Raw genomic sequence first — 23,080 nt, forward strand, 5'->3', positions numbered from 1 at the left:
CTCTAGGCCATCACTCCACTAGTGTGTGTGTGTGTGTGTGTGTGTGTGTGTGTCCCCGTTTGGGGATGGGGGTAATGATAATGTGTGTGTGATGAGAGAGGGTGTGTGTAGGAAGGAGGGTGTGTGTGGGTGGGTATGTGTGAGAGGGGGTGTATGGTTGTGTGTGATGAGGTGTATGTATGTGATGTGTGTGTGTGTGTGTGAGAAAAGAGAGGGTTTGTGTGGAGAGGTATGTGTGGGCGTGTGTGGGAGAGAGGTTGTGTGCATGGGTGTGTGTGGGAGAGGGTGTGTGTGTGTGTGTGTGTGGGAGAGAGAGGGGGTGTGTGGTGTGTAGATGGGGTGTGTTGGTTTGTGGCTGGAAGGTGTATGTGGGTGTGTGTGTAGAGAGAGAGAGAGGGTGTGTGTGTTTGTGTGTGTGTTTGTGAGTGTACATGAAGCATGTTTGTGTGTGGTGTGTTTGTGAGCGTATATGAAGCATATTTGTGTGTGTGTTTGTGAGTGTACATGAAGCATGTTTGTGTGTGTGTTTGTGAGTGTACATGAAGCATGTTTGTGTGTGTGTTTGTGAGTGTACATGAAGCATGTTTGTGTGTGTGTGTTTGTGAGTGTACATGAAGCATGTTTGTGTGTGTGTTTGTGAGTGTACATGAAGCATGTTTGTGTGTGTGTTTGTGAGTGTACATGAAGCATGTTTGTGTGTGTGCTCATGTATGTTACAGTGGCATTACTCCCATGCCACCCCATCTCAAGCCCCCATGGGCATATATATTCCAGAGTTCATTCATGTGTGAAACGATTCTTTTTGATTCACTTGTGTAAACAAAGTGAGTCTATGTTTTAACCCGGTGTTCGGTTGTCTGTGTGTGTGTGTGTGTGTGTGTCCGTGGTAAACTTTAACATTGGCATTTTCTCTGCAAATACTTTGTCAGTTGACACCAAATGTGGCATAAAAATAGGAAAAATTCAGTTCTTTCCAGTCATCTTGTTTAAAACAATATTGCACCTCTGGGATGGGAACAAAAAAAAATAAAAGAAGAAGCTTAATTATATGCAAACTGCATTTACTGTTATATTTATATTTTTTGTATTCTCTAAACTTGGCACTTTGACCTCTTATTCTGACACAACAACAAGAGGAGTCATTATTATCATTTTTTGTTCAAACAGGAACTTCTTTTGCTAAGCATGGAATTTTTATTTATTTTGCAAACGTTTTGGTGCAGATAGTAAAACAGGGAAATTACTCTGTAATTAATGCTAGAGGACTTAATTTATCACAAGTGAATCTTGAAGGCCTTGCCTCTCTTGTTTTTTTCATCTCTATCTCCTCAGTTTAGATGCTTGCAGTAAGGAGAGGATTCAGTCCTACCTTATGCTGTTGTTGAGCCCTGGACACAGTGCATATGAATCAGCTGTCCCAGTGGCAGATTTGAAAAAGGCTGTGAGACCTTTCACCTTTTCAGCTTCTGTTCTTTCATTTTCTGGAGGAAGGCGGCAGAACTGCCAGTACAGAGAGTCTGTGAGGGTGTGGGTTCGAATCCCACTCTCATCCTTTTCTCCCAAGTTTGACTGGAAAATCTTGTTCTTCTTCTTCTTCTTCTGCGTTTGTGGGCTGCAACTCTCACGTTCACTCGTATATATGCGAGTGGGCTTTTTACGCGTTTGACCGTTTTTACCCCGCCATTTCGGCAGCCATACTCCGCTTTCGGGGGTGTGCATGCTTGTTTCCATAACCCACCGAACGCTGACATGGATTACAGGATCTTTAACGTGCGTATTTGATTTTCTGCTTGCGTATACACACGAAGGGGGTTCAGGCACTAAGCAGGTCTGCACATATGTTGACCTGGGAGATCGTAAAAATCTCCACCCTTTACCCACCAGGCACCGTCACCGTGATTCGAACCCGGGACCACTGGATTGAAAGTCCATCGCTTTAACCGTTTGGCTACTGCGCCCGTTGACTGGAAAGTCAAACTGAGCATGTAGTCATTTGGATGAGACGAGAAACCGAGGTCCCGTGTGCAGCACGCCTTTGGTGCACTGATAAAGAACCAACGGCGACGAGAGTGCTGTCCTCTGGCAAAATTTTGTAGAAGGAATCCACTCTGACAGATGCAAAAACATATGAATGCACTCAAGGCCTGACTAAGCACTTTTGGGTTATGTTTACTGGCCAGGCATCTGCCTAGCAGAAATGGTGTAACGTGTATGGATTTGTTCCAACACATTGACGCTGCCTTGAGAAACTGAAACTGAAACTGAAACGCGTGTGTTTTCAGGGCTTTAACTACAACTACCTCTACTCCATCAACGGTTGGCTGCTGTTGAACCCTTGGTGGCTGTGTTTTGATTGGTCCATGGGGTGTGTGCCCACCATCGTTTCCTTATCTGACCACCGATTGGTCTGTGTGTTTGTCTTGTGGGCTGTGATTGGCTCTGTCGTCTTCCATGCCTTAACAGGGGAGCTCACCCACGAGAAGAGGTGAGGGATATGTTTTTGGTTTATTCTTTAACTTTTTAAAGGAAAATAAAATGAAATGATGTATTGTCAATTACATAGATAACGTGTGCAGAGTCAAAAAAAAAAAGAAGAGATAAACCAACCCTTGTAATGTTTTATAGTAACTATGTATGTTTGTCAGTCCGTAAGTGCAAGTCTCTGTGTGTTGTGTGTTTGTGCATGCGTGTGGTGTGTGTGTGTGTATTTGTGCGTTTTGTGAGTGTGTGTGTGTGTGTGTTGTGAGAGTGTGTGTGTGCTTGTGTGTGTGTGTGTTTGTGTTGTGTGTGTGTGTTGTGTGTGAGTTTGTGTGTGCTAATAGTCCTGCATATGTATGTGTATGTACATTGAAATTTACATGCACACAGAGTGTGCAATTATGTGATTGTTTTGTTGTTGGTGTTCTGTTTTTTTTGGCGAGGGGGGGGGGGTTCGGGGGGGGGTCAGAGGGGAAGGGTAGGGGAAGGGTGGGGGCCAGAGGGGAAGGGTGGGGGTCAGAGGGGAAGGGGTCAGAGGGGAAGGGTGGGGGCCAGAGGGGAAGGGTGGGGGTCAGAGGGGAAGGGTGGGGGTCAGAGGGGAAGGGTAGGGGTCAGAGGGGAAGGGTGGGGGCCAGAGGGGAAGGGTGGGGGAAGGGTGGGGGTCAGAGAGGAAGGGTAGGGGAAGGGTGGGGGCCAGAGGGGAAGGGTAGGGGAAGGGTGGGGGTCAGGGGAAGGGTGGGGGTCAGAGGGGAAGGGTTGTCTTTTTTTTTTTCGTTCTTTCACAATATTTTAAAATTTCTATATTTACTTATTGTTGATACTTACTTATATAGGACTTATTTTGAGTAAAACAAAACAAAAAAAAACAACCACCAAAAAACGTTGCCACTTGTAGGCTGAAAATGACGGTAATTGTACAGGTCTGTGATTTCTTTGTGTGTATTCCTCCCCCCCCCCCCCCCGCCCCCCCTCGCCCCCCCTCGTCCCCCCCCCTCTCAGGTGTGTGGTGTTGGCGCTGGGTGTGTTAGTGATCCCCTTCCTCCCGGCCTCCAACCTGCTGTTCCGCGTGGGGTTCGTCATCGCCGAGAGGAACCTCTACCTGCCCTCTGCAGGCTTCTGTCTCCTCGTCAGCCTGGGCGCCGTGCGTCTCTCGTCCTATGCTCACCTGAGACAGGTATTTGTATTTGTATTTGTATGTCTTTTTATCACAACAGATTTCTCTGTGTGTGAAATTTGGGCTGCTCTCCCCCCCCATGGAGAGAGCGTCGCTACAATTCAGCGCCACCCATTTTTTTTGGTATTTTTTCCTGTGTGCAGTTTTATTTGTTTTTCTTATCGAAGTGGATTTTTCTACAGAATTTTGCCAGGAACAACCCTTTTGTTGCCGTGGGTTCTTTTACGTGTGCTAAGTGCATGCTGCACGCGGGACCTCGGTTTATCATCTCGTCTGAATGACTAAGCGTCCAGACCACCACTCAAGGTCTAGTGGAGGGGGAGAAAATACCGGCTGCTGAGCCATGATTTGAACCGGCGCGCTCAGATTCTCTCGCTTCCCAGGCGGACGCGTTACCTCTAGGCCATCACTCCACATGGTATGGGTCTGTTTTTCCTACTCTCACCTGAGACAGGTATGGGTCTGTTGTTCCTACTCTCACCTGAGACAGGTATGGGTCTGTTGTGGGTCTGTTGTTCTACTCTCACCTGAGACAGGTATAGGTCTGTTGTTCTTGCTGTAACCTGAGACAGGTATGGGTCTGTTGTTCTACTCTCACCTGAGACAGGTATGGGTCTGTTGTTCTACTCTCACCTGAGACAGGTATGGGTCTGTTGTTCTTGCTGTCACCTGAGACAGGTATGGGTCTGTTTTTCTACTCTCACCTGAGACAGGTATGGTTTGTTGTTCTTGCTGTCACCTGAGACAGGAATGGGTCTGTTGTTCTACTCTCACCTGAGACAGGTATGGGTCTGTTGTTCTTTCTATCAGCTGAGACAGGTAAGGGTCTGTTGTTATTTCTATCAGCTGAGACAGGTATGGGTCTGTTCCTGCTATCACCTGAGACAGATGTGGGTCTGTTGTTCTTGCTCTCACCTGAGACAGGTATGGATCTGTTGTTCTACTCTCACCTGAGACAGGTGTGGGTCTGTTGTTCTTGCTGTCACCTGAGACAGGTATGGGTCTGTTGTTCTTGCTGTCACCCGAGACAGGTATAGGTCTGTTTTTCTACTCTCACCTGAGACAGGTATGGGTCTGTTGTTCTTGCTATCACCTGAGACAGGTATGGGTCTGTTGTTTTTGCTATCACCTGAGACAGGTATGGGTCTGTTGTTCTTGCTATCACCTGAGACAGGTATGGGTCTGTTTTTCTACTCTCACCTGAGACAGGTATGGGTCTGTTTTTCTTGCTATCACCTGAGACAGGTATGGGTCTGTTGTTCTTGCTATCACCTGAGACAGGTATGGGTCTGTTGTTTTTGCTATCACCTGAGACAGGTATGGGTCTGTTGTTCTTGCTATCACCTGAGACAGGTATGGGTCTGTTGTTTTTGCTATCACCTGAGACAGGTATGGGTCTGTTGTTCTTGCTCTCACCTGAGACAGGTATGGGTCTGTTGTTTTTGCTATCACCTGAGACAGGTATGGGTCTGTTGTTTTTGCTATCACCTGAGACAGGTATGGGTCTGTTGTTCTTGCTCTCACCTGAGACAGGTATGGGTCTGTTGTTTTTGCTATCACCTGAGACAGGTATGGGTGTGTTGTTTTTGCTATCACCTGAGACAGGTATGGGTCTGTTGTTTTTGCTATCACCTGAGACAGGTATGGGTCTGTTGTTTTTGCTATCACGTGAGACAGGTATGGGTCTGTTGTTCTACTCTCACCTGAGACAGGTAGGGGTCTGTTGTTCTTGCTGTCCCCTCAGACAGGTATGGGTCTGTTGTTCTTGCTATTACCTGAGACAGGTATGGGTGTGTTGTTCTTTCTATCACCTGAGACAGGTATGGGTGTGTTGTTCTTTCTATCACCTGAGACAGGTATGGGTGTGTTGTTCTTTCTATCACCTGAGACAGGTATGGGTGTGTTGTTCTTTCTATCACCTGAGACAGGTATGGGTCTGTTGTTCTTTCTTTCACCTGAGACAGGTATGGGTGTGTTGTTCTTGCTATCACCTGAGACAGGTATGGGTCTGTTGTTCTACTCTCTTATGATAATGATTAAAATATGTTTGCAGTAATAATTGTCAACGTGCACCATGTATTTATAATAAAGATTTTCACCATGTACCTATGTATTTATAATAATAGAGAAAATGATGATTTTCAACATGTCCAAATGTATTCATGATAATGATTATAGCAATAGGTTTAACCATGTACCTATGTATTTATAATAATAGATAAAATGATGATTTTCAACCTGTCCAAATGTATTCATGATAATGATTATAGCAATAGGTTTAACCATGTACCTATGTATTTATAATAATAGGTAAAATGATGATTTTCTGCAATAGTTTTCACCATGTACCTATGTATTTTTAATGATAGATAAAATGATGATTTTCAACATGTTTGTATGTATTCATGATAATGATTATAGCAGCAATTTTCAACATGTACCTATGTATTCATGATAATGATGATTGCAATAATTTTCAACATGTACCCCTTGTGTTTATGATAATGATTTTCCACATGCGCTTATGTACGTTTTCAGTGATAATTTTACATGTCTCTGTGTATGTTCGTGAGCAGATTGTGGGAGCTGGTCTGAGTCTCCTGTGTGTGATGTTCGTCGCCAGATGTGTTCATGTGAGTACAGATTGTCTCCCTTTGTGAGTACAGATTGTCTCCCTTTGTGAGTACAGATTGTCTCCCTTTGTGAGTACAGATTGTCTCCCTTTGTGAGTACAGATTGTCTCCCTTGTGAGTACAGATTGTCCCCCATGTTAGCACAGATTGTCTTCCTCCCCCACCCCCCCATCCCTGCTCAACAGCTGATGATGCAGAGGCTTGGCATCATGTCAGTGCATGTTAAACGTGCACTGGCTGGTCAGGTCGCCAAAAATTTTTTTTTTTTTTTTTTTTTTTTTTCCAATCCTTGCAACAGCGCAATCCTCAGCAACCTCCCCAAACTACAACAGAATCGTCACTATAATGATGTTGGTTGTATAAAGGAAGAAGAAGAAGAAACCCAAAACACATTAACTTTTTTTTTTTCTTCTCCTTCTCCTTTTTCTTCTTTCGATCCTGTGCTGTAACTCCCACATTCATTCGTATGTTCACGAGCAGGCTTTTATGTGTATGACCGTTTTTTTTACCTGCATTGTAGGCAGCCATACTCCGTTTTTGTATTTTGTATTTGTATTTGTGGGAGGTAGACTAAAAAAAATCTTGGTAAAAGTCGACTTACTTGGGATAAAAGAGGCGACGTATCGAGCCACAAGCTCTTCTTCAGGCAAATGAAATGAGTGAGTGACAGACATTTGTATTTGTATTTCTTTTAAATCACAACAGATTTCTCTTGTGTGAAATTGGGGCTGCTCTCCCCAGGGAGAGCGCGTCGCTACACTACAGCACCCCCCTTTTTTTTTCTTTTTTTTTTCCTGCGTGCAGTTATATTTGTTTTTCCCATGGAAGTGGATTTTTTTTTTACAGAATTTTGCCAGGAACAACCCTTTTGTTGCCGTGGGTTCTTTTACGTGCGCTGAGTGCATGCTGCACACGGGACCTCGGGTTTATGGTCTCATTGGGGGTCACATTAACTCACTCAGTACGGCCAGTCCTCTCTTCTCCTCTACACAGACCCCTCGGATGTCCAATGGGTGTCTGAATGACCCAACCTTTAGCTTCCATCGTCAGAACTGTGATATTCTTTGTCAAAATTCACCTCTTCAGTAAAAGAGCGTTCCGCTTGCAATATTTTGATGATGGTAATTGGGATGAAACGCTGTTAACGTCGTCTCTTTCGCCGGTGTTCGTATGGAGAGAGTTAACTTTCAGTTGGATGTTGTGTCTGCAGAGGAGTCAGCACTGGAGAGCAGAACTACCCTTGTACTCGGAGGGAGAGAAGGTGTGTCCGCTCAACGGCAAGGTGAGAGTTCAGTGCGTGTGTGTGTGTGTTTGTGTGTGTTTGTTTGTGTGTGTGTGTGTGTGTTTGTTTGTGTGTGTGTGTGTTTTTGTTTGTGTGTGTGTGTTTGTGTGTGTGAGTGTGTGCTGTGTGTGTGTTGTGTGTGTGTTTGTGTGGGGGGGGAGGGGGGGATGGAGGTGTGTGTGTGTGTGTTTGGGGGTGGATGGGGGATGGAGGGGTGTGTGTGGGGGGGTGTGTGGGGGGGTGTGAGTTGGTGTGTATGAGTGTTGGTGTGTGTGTGTGTGTGCATGTGTTTGTGGGGGTGGAGGTAGGGGTGTGGGTTGGTGTGTGTGAGTGTGTTTAGGGGGGTGGATTGGGGGAAGAAGGGGTGTGTGTGGGGGGGAGAGGGTGGGGGGTTATGGGTGGGGGTGGGGAGGTGTGTTTAAGGGGTGCGGAGGGGTGTATTTTTGTGGGGGATGTGTGTGTGTGAAGTTGTGTGTATGTGTGTGTGTGTGTGTGAAGTTGTGTGTGTGTGTGTGTGAAGTTGTGTGTATGTGTGTGTGTGTGTGTGTGTGTGAAGTTGTGTGTGTGTGTGTGAAGTTGCGTGTGCGTGCATGTGTGACAGACTGCCACCAAACTGAATGACACAGGAAACGAACGATGAGCGCCCAGTGGCAGCTCTCAGTCAGTCGGCTGTACCCAGGTAGGCAGGCAGGCAGCCTGTTGTACAAATTACTCTGCGTTTATAAAGCACTTAGAGCTTGGTCTCCAGCTGAGGATAGGTGCTGTGAAAATAATCCCCGTTATCAATACACACGGCACTGCACTGCATAGCGCAATGCAGTTCAATGCAGCATAATGTAATCTGATGCAATGCAATGCAATACAGTGGGATGCAATAGAACATAATACAATACAGTTCAATGCAGCATAATGTAATCTGATGCAATGCAATGCAGTGGGATGCAATAGAACATAATACAATACAGTTCAATGCAGGATAATGTAATCTAATGCAATGCAATGCAATACAGTGGGATGCAATAGAACATAATACAGTACAGTTCAATGCAGGATATTGTAATCTGATGCAATGCAATGCAATACAGTGGGATGCAATAGAACATAATACAGTACAGTTCAATGCAGCATAATGTAATCTGATGCAATGCAATGCAATACAGTGGGATGCAATAGAACATAATACAGTACAGTTCAATGCAGCATAATGTAATCTAATGCAATGCAATGCAATACAGTGGGATGCAGTAGAACATAATACAATACAGTTCAATGCAGCATAATGTAATCTAATGCAATGCAATGCAACACAGTGGGATGCAATAGAACATAATACAGTACAGTTCAATGCAGGATAATGTAATCTGATGCAATGCAATGCAATGCAGTGGGATGCAATAGAACATAATGCAATACAGTTCAATGCAGGATATTGTAATCTGATGCAATGCAATGCAATACAGTGGGATGCAATAGAACATAATACAGTACAGTTCAATGCAGCATAATGTAATCTGATGCAATGCAATGCAATACAGTGGGATGCAATAGAACATAATACAACACAGTTCAATGTAGCATAATGTAATCTAATGCAATGCAATACAGTGGGATGCAATAGAACATAATACAATACAGTTCAATGCAGCATAATGTAATCTGATGCAGTGCAATGCAGTGCAGTGGGATGCAATAGAACATAATACAATACAGTTCAATGCAGCATAATGTAATCTAATGCAATGCAATACAGTGGGATGCAATAGAACATAATACAACACAGTTCAATGCAGCATAATGTAATCTGATGCAATGCAGTGCAGTGGGATGCAATAGAACGCAATACAATGCAGTATAATGCAGTCCAGTACAATACAATAAGAGACAGCACGATACGACAAAAGACAAAACAGCAAAATGCAATGCAGCACAACACGACGCACTACAACACAACACAATGCAGTACAATGAAACAGAGCAGTACTATATGATTTAACTCTCTCCATACGAACGGCGAAAGAGACGACGTTAACAGCGTTTCACGCCAATTACCATCATCAAAATATTGCAAGCGGAAGGCTCTTACACTGAAGAGGTGAATGTTGACAAAGAATACCACAATTCTGACGACGGAAGCTAAAGGTTGGGTCATTGAGACACCCACTGGACATCCGAGGGGTCTGTGTAGAGGAGAAGAGGGGACTGGCCATACTGAGTGAGTTAAAGTAACACGTTACAATATAATACAGTACAGTTTAATGCAGGACAGTGTAACAGTTTGATGCTGTCACAACTTGTGACGGCAGTTAGGGCGTGTGGCCCGTCTTCGTTTTTCTCCCCCCCCCCCCCCTTCTTTCACTTTCCTTCCTTCTCCCATCCTTCAGTTCGGGTAGAAGTCTTGAATTGCGCACGAACCACGTGCACGCATATTACTCGCTCACCTGAGCGAATATGAAATATTGTTGGGCAGCAACAATATTCGAGGCTTTTGCAGCCCGACTGCCGTAGTGTACGGGTCGTCTTCGTGGTTGGTGGGGTAGCTACCCCGACATCTAGGCACCATACGAAGTGAGGACCGGCTGTTCTCCATGGGAGCCACTTCTGTGTTTCTTCGTCTGTCTTCGTCGTCGTCGTGTCTTTGTGGTGGTCGTTAGTGTACGCCACCTGTGGCAGCTCTCGCTGTGTGCTGTGTGTCCCGGGCCTTTCGTCTGGTGACCCAGATCTTCGCCCCTTTCTGCCCTGTGACTGGTGTCCTGGGTGTTCGTCCCCTCCTGCCCTGTGACTGCTGTCCTGGGTCTTCGCCCCTTTCTGCCCTGTGACTGGTGTCTGGTGTTCGTCCCCTCCTGCCCTGTGACTGCTGTCCTGGACTCCGCAACTCCTCATGCCTTGATGTGTCCTGGGTCTTAGGACACGACAGCCAACTTAACTGTTTTTTTTGTTAGTCTGGCTGTTTTTCTTTCGCTCTTTTATGCTGTACTCCCATCATTGGGATGCAGGGGTGGTAGAATTTTTACCGGCATTGTAACAACCGTTTGGTATAGGTGTGATGTCTGTTCTTACGTTTATTTGCAGGATTTCGTTTGGTTAGCTAATTTGGTAAAGGTGATTAGGTTGTTAGATTGTATCGAGTTCTTACTGTTTGCGGTTGAGTGAATGTGGGGACCGGAGTTATGACTTAGACTTTATTCTTTAATTCAAGTTTTTGTGTGATTGTTGCATCCATGTGAGTAAGAACTGCTGTAACACGAAAACTTTTTTGCGCTCTTTATTCTGTTCTGCGGTCACGTAGTTGTCGGCAGATGGCAGTGACCTTTTTTTCGATGCTGAAAAACCTGATTGTCGGCTACGTGTCTGGGCACTGATGCAGGGTATTGGGTTGAGTTCATGAGGGCTTAAATGAGTTAGTGCCGTACCTTCTCTCAACATCTCCTCAAGGTTCAGGGTGTTGGGCAATGACTTTAGGTCTTGCTGGATGAGGGTTGCACCTCTTATTGGTGTTATTGCAGTAGCAGGGTAAGGAGAGCGTAACAGCTGATGTAGACGGTCGTTGTGAGAGAGAGAGGTTACTTCAATGGAAGGCTGAAGGAGCAGATAGGAGAGAAAAACATTGACTGGAGGAAGAGAAGGTTCGAGAGAAACTCAACTGCGCAGAGAGTAGAGCTCACGGTCTCAGTTTCCGTTTTGTGTGTTTTGTTTGATGTGTGGATATTAGTTTTGATGCTGTGCTTATTTTGAGTTGGGTGGCGGGATAAATGGAGAGTTGTGGGTGTTGGTGGAGAGGCATGGGGGCTGTGTTGGGGGTGTGTGGGGGGGTGCTAGTTGTAGTAAATAGTGTATGGATTTAAAGTGTGTTTAGATTGTTGGTGAGGATTTGTGATGTTTTAGGGTATTGGCGAAAGGTTCGTTATGGGGACGGGATGGGTTAGGGGGGGTTGAGTGTTTTAGGGGCAGGAGGAGGTATTTTTGTGGGGTGTGTGTGTGTGGTTGGTGTGTAATTGTTGCAGTGGAATTTAAAGATTGTGGTCCTTGAAGGGAGTTTGTTTGTCTGTGTTGATTGTATGGTGTCGGGTGAAGTCCGTGTGAGTGTGGGACGATTGCCACCAATATCAACAAAATATGCAATGGAGCTTCGGAGATGCTGTACCCAGGAGGTAGAGCAGCTGTTTACAAATTACTCTCGATAAAAGCGCTATAGGTTGAGCGTTTCACTGGGGGTGTGGAAAAAAGTAACCCACCACTGGACTAGCATTAGCTCAAAAGCAGTAAATGCGGCATAAGATAACTGATGCATTCAATGCAAGCAGTCATGGCAAGATCGCAACAAGAGGGTCTCAATCAGCATGTCAATGTCTCACCGTAGGGTGCAATAGAATGCAATTACCATGCATTTGCAGTCGTACTAAAAAGACGCACCTGCAATTAAAAGTCAAAGCAAAGATGCAGCACATTACAGTAATCTGATGCAAGTATGAAATTGTGTGCAGTGCAGTGGGACTGATGAACATATTACATACAGTTCGGTATGCTGGCATATCGTGATTCATTCCATGCCATGCACAGGTGGGACATTACATATCCCAGTTCATAATGGTGATTATGTGATTTCATGGAGTGCTTCGTGGGATGCTCATGGAACATAGTGACATAGAGTCAAGGGCGCTTAATGTATCTGTGCAGATGCATGCAACCAGTGTGTGGGCGCATTTGCAAATAGACATCAGTCATGCAGCAAATGTAATCTATGCATCACTGCACCGTAGGATCAATAGATATTCACGGAAACTTACAGTTCAGCACATAATGTAATCTGATGCATAGGCATGAACGGCGTGGGTTAGCATTGAACATAATAAACCGTTCAGGCGATAGTATCTTATTTGCAATAAGCAGTGGGATGCTGAGCAGTATAAATACAGTGCAGCACCAATTGGGTCCATCTTTGCATTGCACAGTGCAACGCGTGGGCAATAGGCTATCAATACAGGTCATTGCAGCAGCAAAGAAATCTGATGCAATGTCAACGCAGTATGATGCAATCAAATGCGTATTCATGCCAGTCCAAAAATACAAAAGAGACAGAGCTTTACTATAAAAGACCTAAACAGCAATTCATGCAGAGGAATATCCATGATCTGAGAATGTAATGCGGGGCGTCAGTGTGGGAGCATACAAATATCGAATACCTGTACGGCAAAATGTATCTTCCAAGCATCATACAGTGGTGCAATAGCAATACACAGTTCAATGTAGCAATGTAAGTCAATGGCAATGAACGGTGGGGCTGCACTCAGTTCTCAGCTTCACATTTGACAATGCAACCGTGGAAAAGAAAATTACACATCTCAGTGTCATGCAGCAATGTAATCTAATGCATGCAAACAGTGATGCAATGGACATTTAAATCACAGTGTAATGCGCATAATTGATCTTGCAATCGCTAATCTATCTAAGTGGATGCAAGTTGTACATAATACAGTAAAGTTCAATGCAGATAATTATCTTGCTAATGCAATGGCTGGGACAATAAACTGTTTTAGTTTGGCATAACTGTCATTAGCATCATAAGCGTTGGGATGCAAAGGACATATAATGTCAGTGTGCTATGTACTATGCAATGCGTGTACGGTGGGTGATAAAATTCCCAATACAGTTTAATTGGATAGGTAATCGTAACAATGCCAATTTCAGGGGATGTCCAGACTTATACTCTTTTCAATCCATATCTTCTCAATCTCAGTTGGGTAGGAAGTCAATAGAAATAAACAGCGTGTCACAATCGTCGTCATACAATAGAGGACTAGACAATACATAAATGAGCAAACACAAAACAACAATACAATGTATTGAGCCATGAATGCAGTGAGGTGTCTTCGTGGTGCTGATAGCTAACCCCATACATCAGGCACCATAACGAATGATGAACAGGCAGTTGTTCCATAGAGCAACACTTACAGTGTTCTGTTGTCTTCTCAGCTTATTTGTGTGTATGTAAGCACATGTGCAGTGCTCGTGGGTGCTAGTATCATCGCGGCCGTTTGTTCAGGGTGACAGGGATGCAATAGAACATATACACCTGTCATGGTGCATAATGTAATCTATGCATCTCGTGCAGTGACTGCATGACCTACGGTCCGTATCTACACTTGACGGTGATCGCCATGATGTTCAGCCACACATGCTTACATGAACAGACGTCCTGATTTACTCCCCATACTGCCTAAGTGGACGTTACCAGCGGTTTCACGCCATTCTCTCTTGCCGGCTCTTACTGGTAGTACGTGATGTTAGTACCCCATTCTTGATGACTGAGCTAGGTTGGTCTTCGACACCCTTCTCCTGTGTAGAGGATGTCCCTGGTGTTTGTAACCTCTATAACCCTGTACACTTGCGGCAATGTTACAGGGCATTTGAATTGAGCTACTGTGTCCATGATGCTGGCATGTAATAGCTGGGAAGTTCTGAGTTTAGGCCTCTTTGAACCGGAGGTTGTGCATGGTTATAAACCAACAGAATTGTTGTGTTGGGCAGGATGTCAGTTATTTGTGATTTTGTTGTTAGTTTTAGTTGACAAATGGGAAACTCTGAAACGTAAAGACTAGATAGCAATATGTGCTTTACCATCTGTTTTGAGGGTGAATCGATTGCCTCCATGGTTTAGTGTGGAAAAAGAGTTGATAAGTTTGGGGTTAGAATCAGTCAGATTTGTATAACACTTATTTGTTGTCTTTTTACTTGTTGGTTGAAATATACGTATATGGTTTTTTCTGTGCTGTTGTATTATTTGCAAGTATCAGATGTTTATGTGTAATGTGGGGTTATACATTGTACGATGCAAGCGATGAGAGAATAACAACTAATATAATGATTGTGACAAATATCGCTTTCTGAAGTTTAGTGTACTGTGGTTTGAAAGTGGTTGGGTTGGTTATTAAATAGTTTCGACTCTACCCATGTCGTGGTTAGCAAATGTGGATAAACAATTGTATGCATATTGATTCGTACAATCCAATGCATTCATTGCAGTGTAATACAACATAATGAAACACAATACTTTCAACACACTGCAGTACAACACAATGCAGTACAATACAACATAATTCAATACAGTTCAGTACAAAGCAATACAACACAATTTGACACAGTACAGCACAATGCAGTACAACACGCAATACAGTGCACGACAGTACAAAAAACTAAAAATCGGAACAGTACAACACCATTGCAACACAACACAACTCTGGCACAGCACACCACAGCATGACACAGTACAACACAACACAACATGACGCGCCACAACACCCCATGACACACCACACCACACCACACCACAATACAATACAATACAATGCAATGCAATGCAATGCAATACAATAAAACACAATACAACTCAACACAACACAACACAATACAACTCAACACAACACAACACAACACAATACAACACAACACAATACAATACAACACAACACAATACAATTCAGTACAATACAGCACATACAACACAACACAACACAATACAATACAAGTCAACACAATACAACTCAACACAACACAACACAACACAATACAATTCAACACAATACAACTCAACACAACACAACACAACACAACACAACACAATACAACACAACACAACACAACACAACACAACACAATACAACACAACACAATACAACACAACACAACACAACACAACACAATACAATACAATTCAGTACAATACAATTCAGTACAATACAGCACATACAACACAACACAACACAATACAACACAACACAACACACTATTTTATCATACAATCTTTATCCAGGTGCACTACAACATTGCCAAACTTCAGGCGGATCGTGGCGAAACAGATTACGCCATTCAGAAATACCGGCTGGCCATCGAGTGAGTTACAGATTTATTCACAGCATTTTGACAGTAGTAGTAGTAGTAGTAGTAGCAGTAGTAGTACACACAGTTGCAGCAGTCGCTGCTTTTGTGATTGCACAGTTCTTCTGATATTACTGCTGTGTGCACATGTCAAATGATCGGTGTGAGGAGTTTCCTTTTTATGAGGAAGTGTCTGGGTTTGTTTCAATGTACCGGTTATTTACCTGTGTGCTTGATGAATAGGTAGCGTAAGCAGCATTGACTTGGAAGTTGTGTACCTGGTGAATGGAGAGAGTTACCACTTTTTGACTCACTTGTGTAATCAAAGTGAGTCTATGTTTTAACCCAGTGTTCGGTTGTCTGTATGTGTGTGTGTGTCTGTGTGTCTCTGGTAAACTTTAACATTGACATTCTCTCTGCAAATACTTTGTCAGTTGACACCAAATTAGGCATAAAAATAGGAAAAATTCAGTTCTTTCCTGTCATCTTGTTTAAAAGAATATTGCACCTCTGGGATGGGCACAAAAAAATAAAAAAATGAAGCCTAATTATATGCAAACTGCATTTACTGTTATATTTGTATTTTTTGTATTCTCTAAACTTGGCACTTTGATCTGATATTCTGACCCAACAACAAGAGCAGTCATTATTATCATTTTATGTTCAAACAGGAACTTCTTTTGCCCAGCATGGAATTTTTATTTATTTTGCAAATGTTTTTGGTGCAGATAGTAAAAAAGGGAAATTACTCTGTAATTAATGCTAGGGGACTTAATTTGCTTTAAACTGATCTTTTTCATCTTAAACATTACATTTTGAAATTATACTCAATACATAAAAAGCTTGGATTTTTCTTAAAGTGTATCACAAGTGAGTCTTGAAGGCCTTGCCTCTCTTGTTGTTTTTTAATTACTCCCTTTTCTCACCTAGTCTCAGTATTCTTTTCACAACAGAAATGTTCACTCATCTTTACACGAGTGGGTTTTTATGTGTATGACCATTTTTACCCCGCCACGTAGGCAGCCATGCTCCGTTTCCAGGGGTGTGCATGCTGGGCATGTTCTTGTTGTCCGTAACCCACCGAACGCTGACATGGATTACAGGATCTTTAACATGCGTGTTTGACTTTCTGTTTGTGTGTACACACACACTAAAGGCGTTCAGGCACTAACAGGTCTGCACATCTGTTGACCTGGGAAATTGAAAAAATCTCCACCCTTAACCCACCAGGTGCCGTTACCGTGATGCATACCAGGGACCCTGAGATTGAAACTCCATTGCTTTAACCACTCAAATATTGTGCCATTGACAAGTGTGGAGTGATGACCTAGCGCGTTCGCCAAGGAAGCGAGAGAATCTGAGCGCGCTGGTTCGTGGATGCTAGTCATTCAGATGAGATGATAAACTGAGGTCCTGTGTGCACTTAGCGCACGTAAAAGAACCCACGGCAACAAAAGGGTTGTTCCTGGCAAAACTCTGTAGAAAAATCCACTTTGATAGGAAAAACTAATAAAACTGCACGCAGGAAAAAATGCAAAAAAAAAAAGGTGGCGCTGTCGTGTAGCGACGCGCTCTCCCTGGGGAGAGCAGCCCGAATTTCACACAGAGAAATCTGTTGTGATAAAAAGAAATTTGTGTATTTCTTTTTATTACAACAGATTTCTCTGTGTGAAATTCGGGCTGCTCTCCCCAGGGAGAGCGCGTCGCTATACTACAGCTTTTTATCACAACAGATTTCTCTGTGTGAAATTCGGGCTGCTCTCCCCAGGGAGAGCGCGTCGCTATACTACAGCACCACCCATTTTTTTGTATTTTTCCTGCATGCAGTTTTATTTGTTTTTCCTATTGACGTGGATTTTTCTACAGAATTTTGCCAGGAACAACCCTTTTGTTGCCATGGGTTCTTTTACGTGCGCTAAGTTCGTGCTGCACACGGGACCTCGGTTTATCGTCTCATCTGAATGACTAGCGTCCAGACCACCACTCAAGGTCTAGTGGAGGGGGAGAAAATATCGGCGGCTGAGCCGTGATTCGAACCAGCGTGCTCAGGTTCTCTCGCTTCCTAAGCGGACGCGTTACCTCTAGGCCATCACTCATACAGTATTGTATTCATAAACAGGTCTTTATAGTTCTGTATTCTTTTTTTCTTTTTTTTTCTTTCTTTTTTTCAAATCAGACTGAACCCGGAATATGACCAGGCTATGAACAATTTGGCCAACATCCTCAAAGACAGGGGAGACAATCTGGAGGCTGAAACGCTGCTGACCAAGGCCGTCACTATCAAGTCAGTACGCTGCTCTCCCTTCGTGTGTGTGTTTGTGTGTGTTTGCATGTGTGTGTGAGTGTCTGTGTGTGCGTGTGTATGTGTGTGTGTGTATGTGTCTGTGTGTGTATGTGCTATGTTGTGTTGTGTTCTTGTTGTGCTGTGCTGTGTTGTGTTGTGTGTCGTGTTGCTGTGTCGCGTTATGATGTGCCGTGTGTGTATCGATGTCTCTTTGAGAAACTGAAACTGAAACCGTCGTTGCCGGGTTCTTGCCATGGCAGCCCAGTGTTTGCGGCAGCTTGGATGAACCTTGGCATCGTGCAGGCGTCGCTGAAGAAGTACGACCAATCGGAGACCAGCTATCGCACCGCCATCAGTCACCGCCACAACTACCCTGACTGCTACTACAACCTGGGCAACCTGGTGAGAACAGTACTGTCTGTCTGACTCTCAGAGCTCAACGTACTGATTGCATTTCTCCCCACCTCCGCAATTTCTACGCTATATATATATATGATAGTCAGTCGTGTCCGACTATGACCGTCAGAAGAGCAGAGGAGGCAACTGCTGTTCCGACTATTTGGGCTACAATATATATATATATATATATATGATAGTCAGTCGTGTCCGACTATGACCGTCAGAACAGCAGAGGAGGCAACTGCTGTTCTGACTATTTGGGCTAGAATTTGATTATAGTGGAGAGTGTCTTGCCCAAGTTACATCCCCACTCTCTCGGCCAAGAGGGTTTTAGGACAGTCGGCGTTGGGATGGTTCCCAAAGGCCAACTAGCCCACAAGGCTGCAGCACTAAGAGCCAGTGCAATTTTGCCTCCTAGTTTGAGAGTCATAGTCCTTCACAAAAGACTAAGCTGTAAATGGTTTCCTATTGACTGGAGAAACCATTGATAATACAGCTCTCACTTTGCTGTTGGCCCAAATATAAACTTATGTCAGTCTGTGATATAATTTCTACACTGGCTCCCCATTAACTCTTTCCGGACGAAGGAATGCTCACGCATTCCTACACAAAACGTATTCGGTTTCGGACGAAGGAATGGAATAGCATTCTCCGAAAGTAAAATTCCATCATGCGCTGTACACATGATTTTGTGATTAGCCAAGCAGAGTGCGCTATTCTGGGTCACTCCACAATCGAACAGTATGATTGGTTTGTCTCGGATGTGTGGCCTGTCTCGCACACACACTGACAAAGTCACTGACCGGTCGTCTGCTCGCGTGCCGGCCTGTTAGCAAAGCGGCCTCTTCTCAGAATGTTTTGAAGCGAACAAGGCAGTGATGGCAATGTTTTAGGGTTGCCGAAGTACTTGAAATGCTACAGACTGAAGGGTCAGACATTGAAGAGGTGGATGATGACGAAGAAGAAAGCAAATTTAATGCAGAAAGCGAGCATGGGTATGGTGATTCGGGGTGAAAAATTGGCAGTATTTTCTACATATGGCAAAACTGAAAAAATAAGATGAGAAATTTGATTTTTTTTATATGTAATAGCTCAACACGTAATAAACCAGTTCTGAAAGTTTCATTTTCTTACACAGTATTTTGTATTTTTTGTAATTTTTTTCCAAACCCTTACAAATGGGCCGTCTGTGGGGAAAAGCAAGGGAGAAAACTTGTCGTCCCGAGTGAGTTAACTCACTCCGGACGAATAGTTCTCTCCCTTGCTTTACCCTACAGACCCATTTGTTTGGGTTAGGAAAAAAATCACAAAAAATACAAAACATAAAGTAACTGAATGAAACTCACTGTACTTGACCCACTGACCCCTCTCCTTACGTCGTGTGAACACCCACCCCCATCCCTCTTCACTGCTGTCAGAAGCTGAGTCACTGTCAGTACCTTCTTGCTGGTAGCTTTCTTCACTGCATTTACTTTATTTAACGTCTTCATCATCCTCGTCGATGTCGAAAGTTTCAGTCTGAAGCATTTTAATCACTTTAGCAGTAGTAAAAGCCGCTGTCATGATCTAGTTTGCTTCAAAAATTTCCGCTTGTATCGCCTGTGACGCCATTTTCAATACATATGTAGATTAGCTTGTCGTGTGAGGTCCTGAACTTGCTGGCTCGCTGTGGAGTGTGTTGTTACGAAATCTCATGAAGAAACTTTCCATTCGACCCTTGACACATTCGCAATGCCCGGTGTAGCTGCAATTGTTATGCTACACCATGAGGAAAATGTGGAAAAATTTTGATTGTCGAAACCACTATAGAGTTCCGTCGTCCGAGAACGCTACCTAACGTCATGAACGCTATAGCGTTCCTTCGTCCGGAGAGAGTTTAAGCAAGGATTAGATACAAAGTTGTGTGTCTCTGCTGTTCAGCTTTCCACTCTAGAGGACCTACCCATAATCTTTCTGACCTTATCAGGGCTTGCACTCTCTCAAGAACTCTCTCCTTTTCCTCTGACTGTTACCTTCAGAAAATTTCTCTGTGTCAATACAAAAACCTGTGGTGGACGTTCTTTCCTCTTTGCTGCTCCTCATATCTTGAGCAACCTTCCTCAAGATATTTGTGTATCTGATTCTATCTCTGCGTTTCACTCATCACTACGACGGGTGCAATAGCCGAATGGTTAAAGCATTGGACTTTCAATCTGAAGGTCCCGGGTTCGAATCACGGTGACAGCGCCTGGTGGGTAAAGGGTGGAGATTTTTACGATTTCCCAGGTCAACATATGTGCAGACCTGCCAGTGCCTGAACCCCCTTCATGTGTATACGCAAGCAGAAGATCAAGTACGCACGTTAAAGATCCTGTAATCCATGTCAGCGTTCGGTGGGTTATGGAAACAAGAACATACCCAGCATGCACACCCCCGAAAGCGGAGTATGGCTGCCTACATGGCGGGTTAGAAACGGTCATACACGTAAAAGCCCACTCGCGTATATACGAGTGAACGTGGGAGTTGCAGCCCACGAACGCAGAAGAAGAAGAAGAAGAAGCTCATCACTAAAAACTCATCTTGTTAAAAACCTATCGATAAGCACTGTCAGCTTCCTTCTTCTCCAACACCATCCATGTCAGCTCACCTTGGATGCATGAAGAGTGGGAGAGGGAGAGTGTGGGAGAGGGAGAGTGGAGGGGGGATTGAGGGGTTTTGAGACAGAGTTGGTCATGAAAGATTCATGTCATTTGTAACTTTTTCTTTCATGTAAAAAAGCACCCTGAGCTCTTAGGAAAAAAAGGGCACGCTATAAATGTACATTATTATTATTGTTATGGTTATCATATCATAATCATTATTGTTGTTATTTTTCTTCTCCTTCTTCTTCATCTTCTTGTTATTATCATTATCATTATTATTATTGTTATTATTATTAGTAGTAGTAGTAGCAGTAGTAGTAGTTGTAGTAGTAGCAGTAGTAATAGGAGTCATAGTAGTGTATCAGTGTTGTTCTTTTTCTTTGTTTTCTTTTTCTTCATCTTCTTCTTGTTAGTATCATTTTGATGATGATGATGATCATCATCATCAGTATTAGTATTAGTATCATTATCAATGTTATTATTATCATTGTTGTTGTTATCATTAGTAGTAGTAGTAATCGTGTATCATCGTCGTTGTTCTGTTTCTTCCTCATCTTCTTATTGTCACTATCATCATCATCATCGTCATCATCATCGTCGTCGTCGTCGTCGTCATTGTTGTCGTTGTTGTTGTTGGTTTGTTATCATCATCATTATGATGATGATGATGATGATGATGATTGTTTCTTCTTCGTCTTCTTCTTCTTATTGTCATTATTATTATTGTTATTAATTCTTCTTCTTCTTCTTGTAATAATGGTAATAATAACAATAATGATGATGCTGTTGATGATGATATTCTTCTTCTTTTTCTTATCATTATCTATGCTTCTTCTTCTTCTTATCTATTCTTCTTCTTCTTCTTCTTATCGTTATTATTTGTTATCACCATGATTATCATTTATCATGACTTTTGGCACCAACGTGTCACAGTACCTGGACCAGAAGCGACACCAGGAGGCCCTGTTGGCCTGGCACAACGCCACCAGACTCAAACCCCAGCACCACAACTCCTGGTCCAACGCCATCATCCTGCTGGACAACCTGGGTCAGTTACTGCCCTTAACAGAGTTACTGTCATGCCGCTTATTCTGAGTAACCCCCGTACACACACAGAACACAGCAGAACAGCATAACACATTACAACACAGCACAACACAACACAGCACAATGCTTCCAGACTCAAATCCCAGCACCACAAACTCCTGGTCCAACGCCATCATCCTGCTGGACAGCCTGGGTCAGTTACCGCCCTTTACAGTTCGTTATGATTAATAATGACGATAATTATATTTATATAGCGCTGAATCTTGTGCAGAGACAAATCAAAACACTTTCACACCAGTCATTCAAACATATGCATAACTCTAAAATTGGAAAAAAAGAAAAGGAAGACAAGGAAGAGGCAGGGAAGAGAGGCTGTTTTGGGAAGAGGTGGGTTTTAAGGCCAGATTTGAAAGAGCTGAGTGTGGAGACCTGACGAAGCGAAATAGGAAGTTCATTCCAATTACAGACAGAGAAAGAACGGCGGCCAACAGTGGAGAGTTTGAATCTGGGTGTGCGTAAACAGAGTTACTGTCATGCCACTTATTCTGAGTAACCCCCGTACACACAGAGAACACAGTAGCACAGCATAACACAACACAACACAACACAGCATAACACAACACAGCACAGCACAGCACAATGTTACCAGACTCGAACCCCAGCAACACAACTTTTAGTCTAATGCCGTCACCCTGCTGGACAATCTTGGTGAGTTACCGTCTTTTGCTGTTCCGATTTTTTAGGGTTTTTGACTCACTTGTGTAAACAAAGTGAGTCTATATTTTAACCCGGTGTTCGGTTGTCTGTGTGTGTGTGTGTGTCTGTGTGTCCGTGGTAAACTTTAACATTGACATTTTCTCTGCAAATACTTTGTCAGTTGACACCAAATTAGGCATAAAAATAGGAAAAATTCAGTTCTTTCCAGTCATCTTGTTTAAAACAATATTGCACCTTGGGATGGGCACAAAAAAAAAAAAAAAAAAGGAAGCCAAATTATATACAAACAGCATTTACTGTTATATTTATATTTTTTGTATTCTATAAACTTGGCACTTTGATCTGATATTCTGACCCAACAACAAGAGCAGTCATTATTATCATTTTTTGTTCAAACAGGAACTTCTTTTGCTAAGCATGGAAGTTTTATTTATTTTGCAAACGTTTTGGTGCAGGTAGTAAAAAAGGGAAATTACTCTATATTAAATACTAGGGGACATAATTCGCTTTAAACTGATCTTTCTCATCTTAAACATTACATTTTGAAATTATACTCAATACATAAAAAGCTTG

General features: G+C 43.2%; 1 protein-coding gene across 1 annotated transcript in view; it reads left to right on the forward strand.

Annotated features, from left to right (window-relative positions):
• The window catches only part of LOC143275234 (protein O-mannosyl-transferase TMTC4-like), a 38,260-nt gene that overhangs the window by 10,251 nt on the left and 4,929 nt on the right, over nucleotides 1-23,080 (forward strand). Inside the window, exons 7-14 of the mRNA XM_076579208.1 lie at nucleotides 2,283-2,485; nucleotides 3,478-3,652; nucleotides 6,229-6,285; nucleotides 7,496-7,567; nucleotides 15,375-15,454; nucleotides 17,616-17,723; nucleotides 17,984-18,125; nucleotides 21,677-21,791. Coding sequence (XP_076435323.1) covers nucleotides 2,283-2,485; nucleotides 3,478-3,652; nucleotides 6,229-6,285; nucleotides 7,496-7,567; nucleotides 15,375-15,454; nucleotides 17,616-17,723; nucleotides 17,984-18,125; nucleotides 21,677-21,791 — 952 coding nt within the window. The remainder of the gene's footprint in view (nucleotides 1-2,282; nucleotides 2,486-3,477; nucleotides 3,653-6,228; nucleotides 6,286-7,495; nucleotides 7,568-15,374; nucleotides 15,455-17,615; nucleotides 17,724-17,983; nucleotides 18,126-21,676; nucleotides 21,792-23,080) is intronic.

The sequence above is a fragment of the Babylonia areolata genome, chromosome 30 (genome assembly GCF_041734735.1).
Source record: "Babylonia areolata isolate BAREFJ2019XMU chromosome 30, ASM4173473v1, whole genome shotgun sequence".
Lineage (NCBI taxonomy): Eukaryota > Metazoa > Mollusca > Gastropoda > Neogastropoda > Buccinidae > Babylonia > Babylonia areolata.